At 47.1% G+C, this 15,208-nt stretch overlaps 1 protein-coding gene across 1 annotated transcript in view; it reads left to right on the forward strand.

Moving 5' to 3' along the window:
* Positions 1 to 15,208, forward strand: part of LOC148147374 (uncharacterized) — an 89,753-nt gene that overhangs the window by 48,194 nt on the left and 26,351 nt on the right. Inside the window, 1 exon segment of the mRNA XM_087995598.1 lies at positions 9,767 to 9,877. Coding sequence (XP_087851724.1) covers positions 9,767 to 9,877 — 111 coding nt within the window.

Below are 15,208 nucleotides of genomic sequence, written 5' to 3' on the forward strand. Positions count from 1 at the left end.
ACAGCAAAATGTATTAATTTCTGGAATGAAATTAAAACAGGAACCGTGTAACGTCCTGGTTAACAAGGGAAATTAGGGATAGTATTAAATCTGAGGAAGGCACATCCAAATTGGCCAGAAAAGCAAAGACCAGAGGATTGGAAAGACCTTTGGCCCTTGCAACGGGAGAAATAGAGACCGATTAAGAGGGGCAAAACAGAGTATGGGAGTAATCTTAAAGGAAACATACAAGCTCATAGTAGAAGCTTCTTGGAGTACGTTAAGAGAAAAAGGATTAATAAAAATGAACATAGGACCCCTGCAGTCAGAAACAAGAGAACTTATAATAAGAAACAAAGAGATGGCAGACCAATTAATTACATACTTTACAAAGAAAGTCTTCACAAAGAAAGAAAACATAAACTTCCCAAAAGCCGGGGGACACAAGGACAAATGGGAAGGAGGAATTGAAAGGAAGAAGTCTTCTTAGGGAAATGGTATTGGGGAAGCAGATCGGAGAAAAGGCAGATCAATCCCAGGGCCTGATAACCTTCATCACAGAGAGGTTTAGAATGTGGCCCTGGAAATAACAGATGTGCTCGAGGTTATCTCCCATAATCCTCTCAACTCTGGAACTGTTCCTATGGATTGGAGGGTAGTTAATGTAACCGAGGAGAAACATCAGTTGTTGTCTTTTCCTGAGATGAATTAATGTTCAGAGGTTTTACACAATGTATGGTCTTCTCCACTAAGGTATTGTCACCTTCAGATATTCAAGTTACTGCTGTGTCCTCAGGTATATCCTTTATTTGGCAAAATTGTTTGTGGATCTTCAAGCAACTGGTCCAGTCTGTGTTACAGTGATGGCCGGTATGTACCTCACACCAGTTGCCTTCATGTAGTTGATTTAACACACATTTCCCTAACTGTGTTGGAATGGTGACCCACACTCCCCAGAGAAGATATGCTGCTTGTATGGATAGTTGTAGCTTCTGTGTGACATATGGCTTCAGTTCTGGTGGTGTTCCTGTGACTTTACCACAAAGCACCACATCCGTCACTTTTGATAACAGTGGATCATTGAAAGAGCCCATGGACATTCCCATGTAGGTTGCATTGCTGATATTTAATTGTATGAGTGTGAGCTGACAGCAACAACACCCACCTCTGCATATGGCTCACTGCTCGAGAAGGTATCTCTGTATGAGGCCCAAATATTGTGGTCAGTGGGCTGTGGTCTGTGAGTCGGGTAAGTTTCAGGCCACACAGGGATTGATATATTGCCAGAAATGATTCCAAGAGCTTCTCTATCTGTGCAGAACTTATTTCTGCTTTGTTCAATGATCTTGGTGTAAAATCTATTGGCTCTCTTTCCCGCTGGGTACCACGTGAGAAATGACTGCTCCCACGCCATTCAGTGGGACATCACATGCTAGCTGCAGTGATAGCTTTCAGTCAAACTGGGTCAGGCCTCCTGAATTCATAAAGAAACCTTGGCTTGTGTAAAAGCTTTCACATTGATCTTCCCATTTCCAGTTCCTGTTTTGGCAGAATAATTGTGTAACGGCTGGAGGATGGCTGCAAGACTTGGACAAATCTGCCATTGCAGGGGTTGGACCGGATTGGGGGAGTGGGTTGGATCGGGTTGGGTGGGTGGGGTTGGACCGAATTGGGGGAGGGCGAGGTTGGACCGGATTGGGGGCAGCGGGGTTAGACTGGATTGGGGATGTGGAGATGGACCGGATGGGGGGGGGTTGGGTTGGACTGGATTGGGGATGTGGGGATGGACCGGATTGGGGGTCGGGGTTGGACCGGATTGGGGGAGGGCGAGGTTGGACTGGATTGGGGGGGCGGGGCTGGACCGGATTGGGTGGGCGGGGTTGGACCGGATTATGGGGGGGCGAGGTTGGACCGGATTGGGGGGTGTGGGTTGGACAGGGTGGGAGGGGGGTTGAACCGGATTGGGGGGGGGGCGGGGTTGGACCGGATTGGGGGCGGGGTTGGACCATATTGGGGGGTGTGGGTTGGACAGGGGACAGGGTGGGGGGGGGTTGAACCGGATTGGGGGCGGGGTTGGACCGGATTGGGGGGCGGGGTTGGACCGGATTAGGGGGCGGTGTTGGGGGTCGGGGTTGCATGGGGCGGGGGGCAGTGATAGTGTTGGGTCTCATGTGCCGTGTGCTGCTGCAGTCTCCTGAATCGGGAGCAGACTTTAAAACTCCGAGCCCCAGAGCAAAGGCATTTAATCGATTTTCCAAATAATCGATTTTCCGAATAATTGATTTTCCGAACGAAATAGTGCCCGCCCATCTCGTTCGGATAATCGAGTTTCCATTATAATTTAGCCAACCCAAAAACCACAGTGGTTGGTATATTTTAGGCAGTGGTGCCTCAATTATGGGACATTTACTTGTGAAGGTGACTTGTGTAGTCCCTGAACATCAATAACATGCCTTAAATATTCAATGGGAGATTTAAAATATTTACATTTGTCTTGTCTCAGTCTGAGGCCATAATCTTCAAGTCTCTGCAAAGCAGCATCTAAATTATTGAGATGTTCTCTTTCATTTCTCCCCCTGTCTAAAATATTGTCTCGGTAACTCTGATTCCTTCCAATCACTGACAATCTGATCCATGGCACGTTGGAGTAACACAGGTGCAGGTGTGATTCCAAATACAGGGCTCTTGTATTGGAATATTCCTTTATGTTCAAAGTTTGTGAGAAGATTTGTAGCTCGGGTGCTCGTTGCTGTGGTTCTGTTCGCCGAGCTGGAAGTTTTTGTTGCAAACGTTTCGTCCCCTGTCTAGGTGACATCCTCAGTGCTTGGGAGCATCCTGTGAAGCGCTTCTGTGGTGTTTCCTCCGGCATTTATAGTAGCCTGTCTCTGCCGCTTCCGGTTGTCAGTTTCAGCTGTCCGCTGTAGTGGCCAGTATATTGGGTTCAGGTCTATGTGTTTGTTGATGGAGTTTGTGGATGAGTGCCATGCTTCTAGGAATTCCCTGGCTGTTCTTTGTTTCGCTTGCCCTATAATGGTAGTGTTGTCCCAGCCAAATTCATGTTGCTTGTCGTCTGCGTGTGTGGCTACTATGATAGCTGGTCGTGTCGTTTCGTGGCTAGTTGATGTTCGTGGATGCGGATCGTTAGCTGTCTTCCTGTTTGTCCTATATAGTTTTTTGTGCAGTCCTTGCATGGGATTTTGTACACTACGTTAGTTTTGCTCATGCTGGGTATCGGGTCCTTCGTTTTGGTGAGTTGTTGTCTGAGAGTGGCTGTTGGTTTGTGTGCTGTTATAAGTCCTAGTGGTCGCAGTAGTCTGGCTGTCATTTCAGAGATGTTCTTGATGTATGGTAGTGTGGCTAGTCCTTTGGGTTGCGGCATGTCCTCGTTCTGTTGTCTCTCCCTTAGGCATCTGTTGATGAAATTGCGGGGATATCCGTTTTTGGCGAATACCTTGTACAGGTGTTCCTCTTCCTCTTTTTGCAGTTCTGGTGTACTGCAGTGTGTTGTGGCCCTTTTGAACAGTGTCTTTATGCAACTTCATTTGTGTGTATTGGGGTGGTTGCTTTCATAGTTTAGGACTTGGTCTGTGTGTGTAGCTTTCCTGTGTACCTTTGTGGTGAATTCTCCGTTCGGTGTTCTCTGTACCATCACGTCTAGGAATGGGAGTTGGTTGTCCTTTTCTTCCTCTCTCATGAATAGGATTCCTGTGAGTGTGGAGTTGATGATCCGGTGTGTGTTCTCTATTTCCGTGTTTTTAATGATTACAAAGGTGTCATCAACGTATCTGACTCAGAGTTTGGGTTGAATTTGTGGTAAGACTGTTTGTTCTAACCTTTGCATTACTGCTTCTGCTATGAGTCCCGAGATCGGTGAGCCCATGGGTGTTCCGTTGATTTGTTCGTATATCTGGTTGTTGAATGTGAAGTGTGTTGTGAGGCACAAGTCCAGTAGTTTAAGTATGCCGTCTTTGTTGATGGGTTCAGCATCCTGTTGTCTGTTATGTCTGTTCAGCAGGTTGGCTATTGTTTCTTTGTCAATAGAGGTGAACAGTGCCGTTACGTCGAATGAGACCATGGTTTCTTCCTTGTCTATGTGTATATTTCTGATGATGTCCAAGAATTCCTGTGTTGATTGTATCGAGTGTCTGGATCCGCTGATCAAGTGTTTCAGTTTCTGATGTAGTTTTTTCGCCAGTTTGTGTGATGGTGTCCCTGGTAGTGATACTATGGGTCTGAGTGGGATGTCTGGTTTGTGCACTTTAGGTAGTCCATAGAATCTGGGGGTGTTGTTGCTTTCCGGTTTCATTCTTTGTAGCTCCGACCTGGTTATCTGTCTGTTTTTTTGTATGTTCCTCAGTGTGTTGTTTATCGTATTGGTGAGCTGTGGGGTGGGGTCAAACTCCCTCTTTTGGTAGGTGTTGGTATTTGCAAGTAGTTGTTGTGCTTTTTGGATGTACTCTACTCTACACACGCAGACGACAAGCAACATGAATTTGACTGGGACAACACTACCATTATAAGGCAAGCCAAACAAAGAACAGCCAGGGAATTCCTAGAAGCATGGCACTCATCCACAAACTCCATCAACAAACACATAGACCTGGACCCAATATACCGGCCACGACAGCGGACAGCTGAAACTACAACCGGAAGCGGCAGGGACAGGCCACTATAAGCACCGGAGGAAACACCACAGAAGCGCTTCACAGGAGGCTCCCAAGCACTGAGGATGTCACCTAGACAGGGACGAAACGTTTGCAACAAAAACTTCCAGCTCGGCGAACAGAACCACAGCATTCCTTTATGTGTTAGAATTGACAAGTATTTCTGTGACTCAGGGTCTATACTTATCTGGAGATAGGCTCGACTCAGATCAATTTTAGTGAAATGCTGACCCCCAGCTAATCCAGCAAAGAGACCAATGCCATTGCAGAAGGTGTAACACCTGCCCATTTACTTCCTCCCTCCTCACTATCCAAGGTCCCAGAGACACCTTCCAGGTGAAGCAGCGATTTACCTGCACTTCACTCAATCTGATTTACTGTCTGCGCTGCTCACAATGTGGTCTCCTCTACACTGGGGGTATGAAACACAGGCTGGGTTCCCGCTTTGTGGAACATCGATGTGCTGTCGGCAAAAGTGACCCTGAGCTTCCAGTTGCCTGCCACTTCAACACACCACTGCATTCCCATCCTAACATTTCTGTCTCAGGCCTGTTACAGTGAGGCTCAACACAAACTGGAGGAACAGCATCTCATCGTCTGCTTGGGGACCTTCCAGCCTTCAGGACTCAGTCTCCAGTTTAATAATTTTACAGCATGAACACCTCCTTCCCTTTCTGTTACTGAGTCCCACACACCCCAGATCCTGTCATGGAATGGGTTGCTTTCAGCACACGAGGAAGAGGAAAACAGCAAACCCACTCTCACCGACTTAAAGTCCCCACTGTCATCTCTCTGGCTTCTCTTATTCTTGGCTTACTGTAACCAATCCTGTTGTTGACTGACATTTTTTCTCTCTCTCTCTCTCTCTCTCTCTCGGCTCTGTCTCCACCCATCCACTAATTCCAAGCTCTCCTCCCCAAACCCACCCCTCCACCACCCCTGTCCCCAGCATAAATACCACCCTTTCCCACCTGCTATCAGTTCTGGAGAAGGGTCACGGGACTCGAAACATTAACTCTGTTTTTGGTCCACAGATGCTGCCAGCCCTGCTGAGTTTCTCCAGCAATTTTGGTTTTGTTTGTCCCAGCAAATAGATCATTGATTAAATGGAAAGTATACTGCACAGCACACAGTTCTGGGTTAATAGTGATCGTAAATTCATCGCAGGTGGGTACCAATCCATCTTTCTTTCACACTGGCACAATGGGCATGGCCCAATCACTCACATTTACGGGTCCAAGGACTCCCATCTTGACCAGTCTCTCTCATTCTGCCTCGACCTTTGCTCTGATTGTATGAGGCTGATCCATCAATGTAACATTCTGCTTGACCCTCATCCCATTCAACAAGAGACCTTTTCCATGCTTCCCAGATTCCCATTGAAAACCTTTTGTGGAGATCAGTCTCAGAATCTAACAAGTAATTCACTTCCGTCCAGTTGATTTTGACTTTTTCCAACTACACTCTTCACAATAAAGCTAGAAAATTTCCTTTGACAATGTGTAAGGGCAAATCTTCAGCTTGACCGTACAAGGGAACATTCACATTGTTACAATCAACTACACCCATGAGATGAGTCCTTTTCTCTGCTGGTTCAGCGTATAGCTTCGATATCCCAGCGATGTGCTGCTCTCTGACCTGTTTTACAACATCAATGGCAAACGTGGGAGAAGGTATTAGACAAGGAAGGAGATATTCATGGTTTAAAATTATTAAACTTGGGACTGAGTCCTAAAGGCAGTAACGTCTTGAGTCTGCATTAGTGATTGTTTCTCAGCCACCATTTTGCAAACTTTCTCAGCCGCCATTTTACAAGCTCTGATGTTCCACCTTGAAGGGGCAATGGCCCAGTGGTATTATCACTGGGCTGTTAACCCAGAGACACCAGGAATATTCTGGGGCCTGAGTTCAAATTTTGTCACAGCAGATGGTGGAATTTAAATTTAATTGAAAATCTATAATTAAGAGTCTAATGATGACCATGCAGTCATTGTCAACCTTTGGGAAACAAACCCATCTGGTTTAGGGAAGTAAACTGCCATCCTTACCTGGTCTAGCCTACATCTGACTCCAGACCCAGCAAACAGATGGGCAATAAATGCTGGTCTCGCCAGTCACATACTCATCGTATGAGTGAATATTTAAAAAACAAGCTGAGCTGTTGAGTTTTAAGTTTCTTATCTGCTGGTTCCACAGAGACTGCTATTCCCAGTGCTTTCCTTAAATCTCAGATCCTTTCTGTCAGGAATGACTTCTGGATTGTTTCAAATCTTAAACTACACACCAGTCTGTCTCTGATTGCATCATTTAAGTTGTCTCCAAATTCACAACATTCTACTAATGGCTTTGAAGTTGCTACAAACTGGGAGACAGATTCACCAACTTGCTGGTTATCTTTATGCAATCTGAACCTTTCAGCAATCCCCAATGATTTCAGTGAAATTGTTTCTGGAGGATTCCTATTATTTCTTTATAAGTTTTGGAACCCGGCTTCTCTAGCTGTTCCAGACTCCTCGGGATGTTAAAAGCCTCTCCCCATCCCATAATACTCAAGAACACAAGGATGACTATATCTGCTTCAATTTGTTAGCTTGAACAAGATATGAAAATCTCTGAGTGCGAGTACCAGCTCTCAGTATTTTCACCTCATGGTCCCCTGGAGCTAAATGTTTAACGCTGGTTCACTTGTTCCTGTTTAAAATAAGGCATTCCTGAGGCTGCCTGTTTCTTTTCCAACACTACACCCTGAGCTGTAACCATTTCCCTCGGTGTAGGGTAGTTGTTGCTCACAGTGTCCTTTCAGGGTGGGGCCCATGGTGAGCTTCTTCTGCACTGTTCCCCTCTTCCCTCGGGTGAATTTGTTTTATTTCCTGACCGTACCTGCTTCAGTGCAGCGAGAGTGTCTTTTGATGATTTTCCTTCATTTTATCAAAATGCCTCTGAGATCTACCGTGAGGTCCACGATTCTGCTTTTTTTTCCTGATGAGTCAGTTTATCGATCCAGTCGAACTCAAAGCTGTTTTATCCTCGTCGCCAGTTTCCATCTTGTGTGACATTCCCAAGAGGGACCAGGGAGGCCGAAGTGTTAAACTGACCGAATCCACAACAGGTGGGACAAAATGGGTCTTTTTCTTTGTGGGAGGCAGTGTTGGGTACTGCAGGGATTAGTGTTTGGGCCCCAGCTATTCACAATGGACATGAATGATTCCGATGAGGAAACTACGTGCCATATCTCCAAGTTTACAGATGATACAAAGCTGTGTGGGAGGGTGAGCTGTGAGGAGGATGCAGAGAAGCTGCAGTATGTTTTGGACAAGTGAAATAAATGAGCAAGTACATGGCAGACACAGTATAAAGTGGATAAACGTGAGATTGTTCACTTTGGTAACAAAAACAGACAGGCCGATCATTATCTGAGTGGTGATAAATTGGGGGAGGGGGTGGTGCAATGAGACCTGGGTGTCCTTGTACACCAGTCACTGAAAGGAAGCCTGGAGGAGCAGCAGGTGGGGAAGAAGGTAAATGGTACACCGGCCTTCGCAGCAAGAGGATTCGAGTACAGGAGCAGGAGGGTCTGAGATCAGAAGGTCAAAGTCATGGAGTCAGGGAAGGGTCAAATGGACTGAGGAAAGAGCAGCAGAGAGACTGTGGAAGGGAAGGCCAAGGGGAGACTTGATAAAGGTATTTAAAACAGTGAAGGGTTTTGATCGATCAAAGAAATAGAATCTGTTTCCAATCGCTGAAGGGTGGTTCACTAGGGAGCACAGATTTAGAAAAAGGGGCAGAGGTGATATGAGGAGAAACAGTTTAATATAATCTGCAGCTCGCCTGTGAAATGTAATGGCTGATAGTGCAGTGGGTGCACATTCAGGATTAAATTTTAAAATGGAATGGAATAAATAATTGAAGGAGAAGGATTGCCAGAAGATGAGTCCGTGCTGTCTGAGTCTATAAGGACAGAGCAAAGGAGGGGACCCTCAGTGGATTGCTCTTTGAAACACCAGGTACAGATTCGATGGACCAAATCACCACCTTCTGTGGTTTCAGTCGGGATTCGGGATTTTCAGGCTGAGGTTCCTTCTCCCCAGTTGCAGGGCTCTGTTTCTGGTTGGTGGGGTTCGAGCCTGGGAAAGGGGAAATCGGGTTCACAGCCTGCAGCCCTTCGAAAGCTGGCATAGGGTAAAGCTGTTCTGTAACAGTGTGGAGTAGAGCTAGAGGAACATCTTCCTGGAGAAACTCAGCAGATCTGGCAGCATCTACGGAGAGAAAGCAGAGTTGAGTCCATTGACCCATTTTCAGAACAGTCCTGAACAAGGGTCACTGAACAAATAGAAATATAGAAACAATAACTCTACTTTCTCTCCACAGGGTTTGCCAGACCAGCTGAGTTTCTCCAGCACTTTCTGTTTTCATTTCAGATCCTCAGCATCCGCAGTTCTTTGTGTTATTTCCGATGAACATCTTCCTTGTCTTGAGGGTCCCTTGTCTCTGAGTTGTCCAGGAGCTGGTGCAGTTGGAGACCACGTCCTTGAGGGAATCAGAGATACCAGTTGTCTGGTGTTTCACTATATATCCCCCCAAACGAGTCACACTGCATCAGTCACAACTGAAAGCTCTGGATTTTGGGAGAATCGTTATGTTGAACAAGGTGAACAGTGGGAGTGGAGGAACCATTAGTGAGTCTCAATAAGCACCCAAGAATCAAAACCAGGGGGTGACTGGGCTTCACCATCAGGAACAGGGTTTGTAGCCCACACCCCTTCACTCCCCAACACTGAGTGTCTCTGTATTTCTGTTTCTGTCCCTGTGTAAGGGGTCGCTCTGTCTCTCTGAACTCCCACTGGGGTGGACATCACTGATGTACTTTAATGTAATGACCCATCCCCACAGTCTTGGGCAGGGCGGGCAGAAAGCTTCATGGAGGGTCTGGAGTTATCATTCACACATTTCTGACAGCAAAGGGAGCTTCTGGGATTGCAGCCCCTAAGGTAACATTTGTTACAATGAGGAAGCTTCCTCTGTTCACCCTCACCACAGAAATGAAGATCATTGAAATGTTTCTGTGTGTTCTGTAAATCCTCAGTGAGTAGATGTTTAACCATCCATTCTGTGTGTTGTTACAGGGCCAGGAGAGGAAACCTGTCTCAGCCAAACTTACAATCCAAGTGGGGGATTCAATGATTGATGATCTCACCAGCCCTCTGACAGTTACATTTCAGGACCTGTCTTTCCAGGTGAGATAAACCTCCACAATATCATCGAGCTGAGCCTGTGAGCAGCCAGGTCTGACTGGATTGTGCAGCACAGTCTGGATCATCTCCAGTGTTGATGAACAAGTTAAACTGAATGACCCCGAAATTCTATAGTCCTCAGGCTGTGAATGGATCCCTGTCTGGGCAGGTTTGGAGGATTCGGAGCTGATCTCCTTGTCTCTTTAATGTCCATCAGAAGCTGTGATCATGATGAGGATGTGGAATGTTATGATGTTGTACAAATGAGGATCACTGTGCCTTGTCAGATATTTCCCATCGCTTTGTGTCCTGAAATTCCTCTGGAGGGTTTAGAAAGGAGGGTCTGGGACAGGACAGAATGATTGTCCACCCCATGGATATGGCCCTGGCTCCATCCAAAATCCCATGGTCAGAGGGATTTCTCTGTTACAGGCGGACCCCACACAACATTCCTGGTAAAATATGTTGTTCCCCTCGGGTCAGGTGACCCTGTTTATTCAGGTTTCTGGAGATTATGGAAAAAATCATTAAAAATGGCCACAGTCTGGTTTGGTCACTTACAGTCATAGAAACATAGCAATGTACAGCACAGAAGCAGACCTTTCGTCCAACCTATCCATGCCGACCAGATATCCCAACACAATCTAGTCCCACCTGCCAGCACCGGCCCATATCCCTCCAAACCCTTCCTATTCATATACCCATCCAGATGCCTCTTAAATGTTGCAATTGTACCAGCCTCCACCACATCCTCTGGCAGCTCATTCCATACACATCTGCGAGTAAAGGTTGCCCCTTAGGTCTCTATCTTTCCTCTCTTACCCTAAACCTATGTCCTCTAGTTCTGGGCTCCACCACCCCAGTGAAGAGACCTGTCTATTTATCCTATCCATGACCCGCATGATTTTATAAACCTCTAAAAGGTCACCCCTCAGCCTCCGACGCTCCAGGGAAAACAGCCCCATCCTATTCAACCTCTCCCTATAGCACAAATCCTCCAACCCTGGCAACATCCTTGTAAATCGTTTCTGAACCCTTTCAGGTTTCACAATGTCTTTCTGATAGGATAAAGACCAGAATTGCATGCAATATTCCAAAAGTGGCATAACCAATGTCCTGTACAGCCGCAACATGACCTCCCAACTCCTGGACTCAATACTCTGACCAATAAAGGAAAGCATACCAAACACCTTCTTCACTATCCTATCTCCCCGTGACTCTACTTTCAAGGAGCTAAACTGCTCTCCAAGGTCTGTTTGTTCAGCAACACTCCCTAGGACATTACCATTAAGTGTATAACTCCTGCTAAGATTTGCTTTCTCAACATATAGCAGCTCACATTTATCTAAATTATCCATCTGCCACTCCTCAGCCCTTTGGCCCATCTGATCAAGAACCCGTTGTGATCTGACGTAACTTTCTTCGCTGTCCACTACACCTCCAATTTTGGTGTCATCAGCAAACTTACGAACTGTACCTCTTACGCTCACATCGGAATCATTTATATAAATGACGAAAAGTCGTGGACCAGCACCAATCCTTGTGGCACTCCACTGGTCAGAGGCCTCCAGTCTGAAAAACAACCACCACCACCACCCTCTGTCTTCTACCTTTGAGCCAGTTCTGTATCCAAATGTCTAATTGTCCCTGTATTCCATGAGCTCTAACCTTGCTAACTAGTCTCCCATGGGGAACCTTGTCGAATGCCTTACTGAAATCCATATAGATCACATCTACTATACTCTGCCCTCATCAATCCTCTTTGTTATTTCCTCAAAAAACTCAATCAAGTTTGTGAGACATGATTTCCCTCGCATAAAGCCTTGTTGATGATCCCTAATCAGTCCTTGTGTTTCCAAATACATGTACATCCTGTTCCTCAGGATCCCCTCCAACAACCTGCCCACCACTGAGGTCAGGCTCACTGATCTATACTTCCCCGGCTTGTCCTTACCACCCTTCTTAAACAGTGGCACCACGTTAGCCAACTTCCAGTTTTCTGGCACCTCACCTGTGGCTATTGATGGCACAAATATCTCAGTAAGAGGCCCAGTTATCACTTCCCTAGCTTCCCACAGAGTTCTCGGGTACACCTGATCAGGTCCTGGGGATTTATCCACTTTTATATGTTTCAATACATCCAGCACTTCCTCCTCTGTAATATGGACATTTTGCAAGATGTCACCATCTCTGTCCCTACATTCTATATCTTCCATGTCCTTTTCCACAGTAAATACTGATACAAACTAGTATCTGCCCCATTTCCTGTGGCTCCACACAAAGGCCGCCTTGCTGACCTTTGAGGGGCCCTATTCTCTCCCTAGTTTGTCCTTTACGTATTTGTAAAAACCCTTTGGATTCTCCTTAACTCTGTTTGCCAAAGCTATCTCATGTTCCTTATTTGCGCTCCTGATTTCCCTCTTCAGTATACTCCTACTTCCTTTATACTCTTTTTAGTATTCAATCGATCTATCCTGTCTGTACCTGACATATGCTTCCTTCTTTTTCTTAACTAAACCCTCAATTTCTTTAGTCATCCAGCATTCCCTATACCTAAAGCCTTCCCTTTCACCCTGACAGGAATATACTTTCTCCGGATTCTCATTACCTCATTTCTGACAACTTCCCATTTTCCAGCCATCCCTTTACCTGCGAACATCTGCACCCCCCCCTCCCCCCATCAGCTTTTGAAAGTTCTTGCTAAATACCATCAAAATTGGCCTTTCTCCAATTTAGAACTTCAATTTTTAGATCCCGTATATCTTTTTCCATCATAATTTTAGAATAAATGGAATTATGGTCACTGGACCCAAAGTACTCCCCCACTGACACCTCAGTCAACTGCCCTGCCTTATTTCCCAAGAGTAGATCATGTTTTGCACCTTTTCTGGTAGGTAAATCCACAGACTGAATCAGAAAATTTTCTTGTACACACTTAATAAACTCCTCTCCATCTAAACCCTTAACACTGTGGCAGTCCCAGTCTATATTTGGAAAGTTAAAATCTCCAACCTTAACCACCCTATTATTCCTACAGATAACTGAGATCTCCTTGTGTATTTGTTTCTCAATTTCCCTCTGACTATTAGGGGGTCTATAATACAATCCCAAGAAGATGATCATCCCTTTCTTATTTCTCAGTTCCACCCAAATAACTTCCCTGGATGTATTTCCAGGAATATCCTCCCTCAGTACAGCTGTAATGCTATCCCTTATCAAAAGTGCCACTTGCCCTCCTCTCTTGCCTCCCTTTCTATCCTTCCTCTCGCATTTGTATCCTGAAACATTAAGCTGCCAGTCCTGCCCATCCCTGAGCTATGTTTCTGTAATTCCCTGCCCTGACTGTTTGACTCGCTTCTGTTCTCAACTGTACCAGTCTCAGATTGATCACTTTCCTCATTATCACCCCCTCCCCCCACCACTACCCCCCCTTTGCCCCCCACACTCTCCCCCCACCACCACATCCCCTCCCACCCACCCAACACGCTTATCCCACCACCACCCCCCACAACCTCCCCCTACCATCATCCCCCCACACCCCCCACCACCACCCCCTCCAACTCCCCCATACACGCCCCAGACACCCTGCCCCCACCACCTCCCCCCCTCTCACACACACCTCCCACACACTGCCCCCATCACCGCCCCCCCCCCCCACCACTACCACATTTCCCCCCCCCCCCCCACCCAACCTTACTAGTTTAAATCCCCCGGAGCAGCTCTAGCAAATCTCCCTGCCAGTATATTAGTCCCCTTCCAAATTATGTGCAATCCGTCCTTCTTGTACAGGTCACTTCTACCCCAAAAGAGATTCCCAAGATCCAAAAATGTGAATCCATCTCCCATACAGTGCGGGGTTCCTCCACAATGAGGTTGGAAGCTGTGGATGGTAGATCCCCTGAGATGATGAGATTGTGTATGGTCCGGGAGATGATGGTTTGGTGATGGGGGGGGGGGGGTGAAGTCATGGTCGAGGGTGCGGTAGGAGGATGTGTCTTTGAGCCTGGCTTCAGCGGTGTAGAGGTCAGTGCCCAAACCACCACTGCACCCTCTTTGTCCGCTGATTTGATGGTGAGGTTGGGGTTGGAGCGGAGGGAGTGGAGAGCTGTGCATTGTGAGGGTGGGAGGTTGGAGTGGGTGAGGTGGGGTGAACAGGTTGAGCCAGTTGATGGCCCGGCAGCAGTTTGAAATGAAGAGATCAAGGGCGGGTAACAGGCCAGCATGGGGTGTCGAGGTGGATGGGGTGTGTTGGAGGCGGGAGAAGGGATCCTCGGTGGGTGGGCGGGAGTCTTGGTTGTAAAAGTAGGCCCAGAGGAGGAGGTGGTGGAAGAAACGTTCAAGGTCGCAGCGTGTGTCGAACTCATTAATCTGGGAGTGTAGAGGAATAAAGGTGAGGCCAATATTGAGGACAAAACATTCGTCCTCAGTGAGGGGGAGGTCTGGGGGAATGGTGAAGACACGGTGCGGATGGGAGCTAGGACCTGGAGTGGGGCTGGAATTCAAGGAGGAGGTGGAGACAGTAACTTGAGTGGGCGTGGTTATGGGGACAGTGGCTTGAGTGGGTATTCCTTACTGCGAATCCTCTTGCAAGGATGCCTGCCTTGAAGACGTTTTCCTCCTCTCTCTACAAGAATCTCAGGGAGTCTCCTCGAGCTTATCTCTCCACGCTTCAGGCTCTCTGCTTTTATTCCTGATGAAGGGCTTTTGCCCGAAACGTCGATTTTGCCTGTCCTCGGATGCTGCCTGAATTGCTGTGTTCTTCCAGCACCACTGATCCAGAATGGGTATTCCTTAACCCTGTCCAGGGGTGAGTTTCTCATGATAAGGGACTGGAGCGATCACAGGACTCAGCAGCAACCTCCACAGAGATGGCCAGGCAGTGAGGTCAAATATGGCCCCAGTCAGGGACCATGATCCTCCAGTGCTGCAATGCTGCTGGTGTTACACAGGCCCCTGCTCTGTCAGGAGTTGAGTAACACGGTGGAAGGGCTCTCTCACTGAGAGGGCAGTGGACCATGGGTAACTGATATAACTGACAGCTTCAGGGAGCTGCAATGCTCACAGTGGTCCTGGAGTAGTGCAGACACTCTTTCAGAGGGATCACTGTCCAACCTGAGGCTCCTCACAGGACTTTGTATCGTTCTCACCACTGAAGAGAGAGACATTTGTGAGTGCCCCGATTTTAAGGTAATGCTCGGTCTCTCCCTTGTCCAGCAGCGTTCTCCTCTCCCAATGAGGCTGCTGCCTGGACACTGCTTCAGACCCTCCCACTGGGCCCTGTACTTCCTGGTAAAGTTAAAGATGGTGAATGGGGAGGTGACCAATTAGGAATCT

This window comes from Chiloscyllium plagiosum, unplaced genomic scaffold (genome assembly GCF_037043375.1).
Source record: "Chiloscyllium plagiosum isolate Xiang-an unplaced genomic scaffold, Cpla_swu_hap1 HiC_scaffold_17, whole genome shotgun sequence".
In the NCBI taxonomy this organism is placed as follows: domain Eukaryota; kingdom Metazoa; phylum Chordata; class Chondrichthyes; order Orectolobiformes; family Hemiscylliidae; genus Chiloscyllium; species Chiloscyllium plagiosum.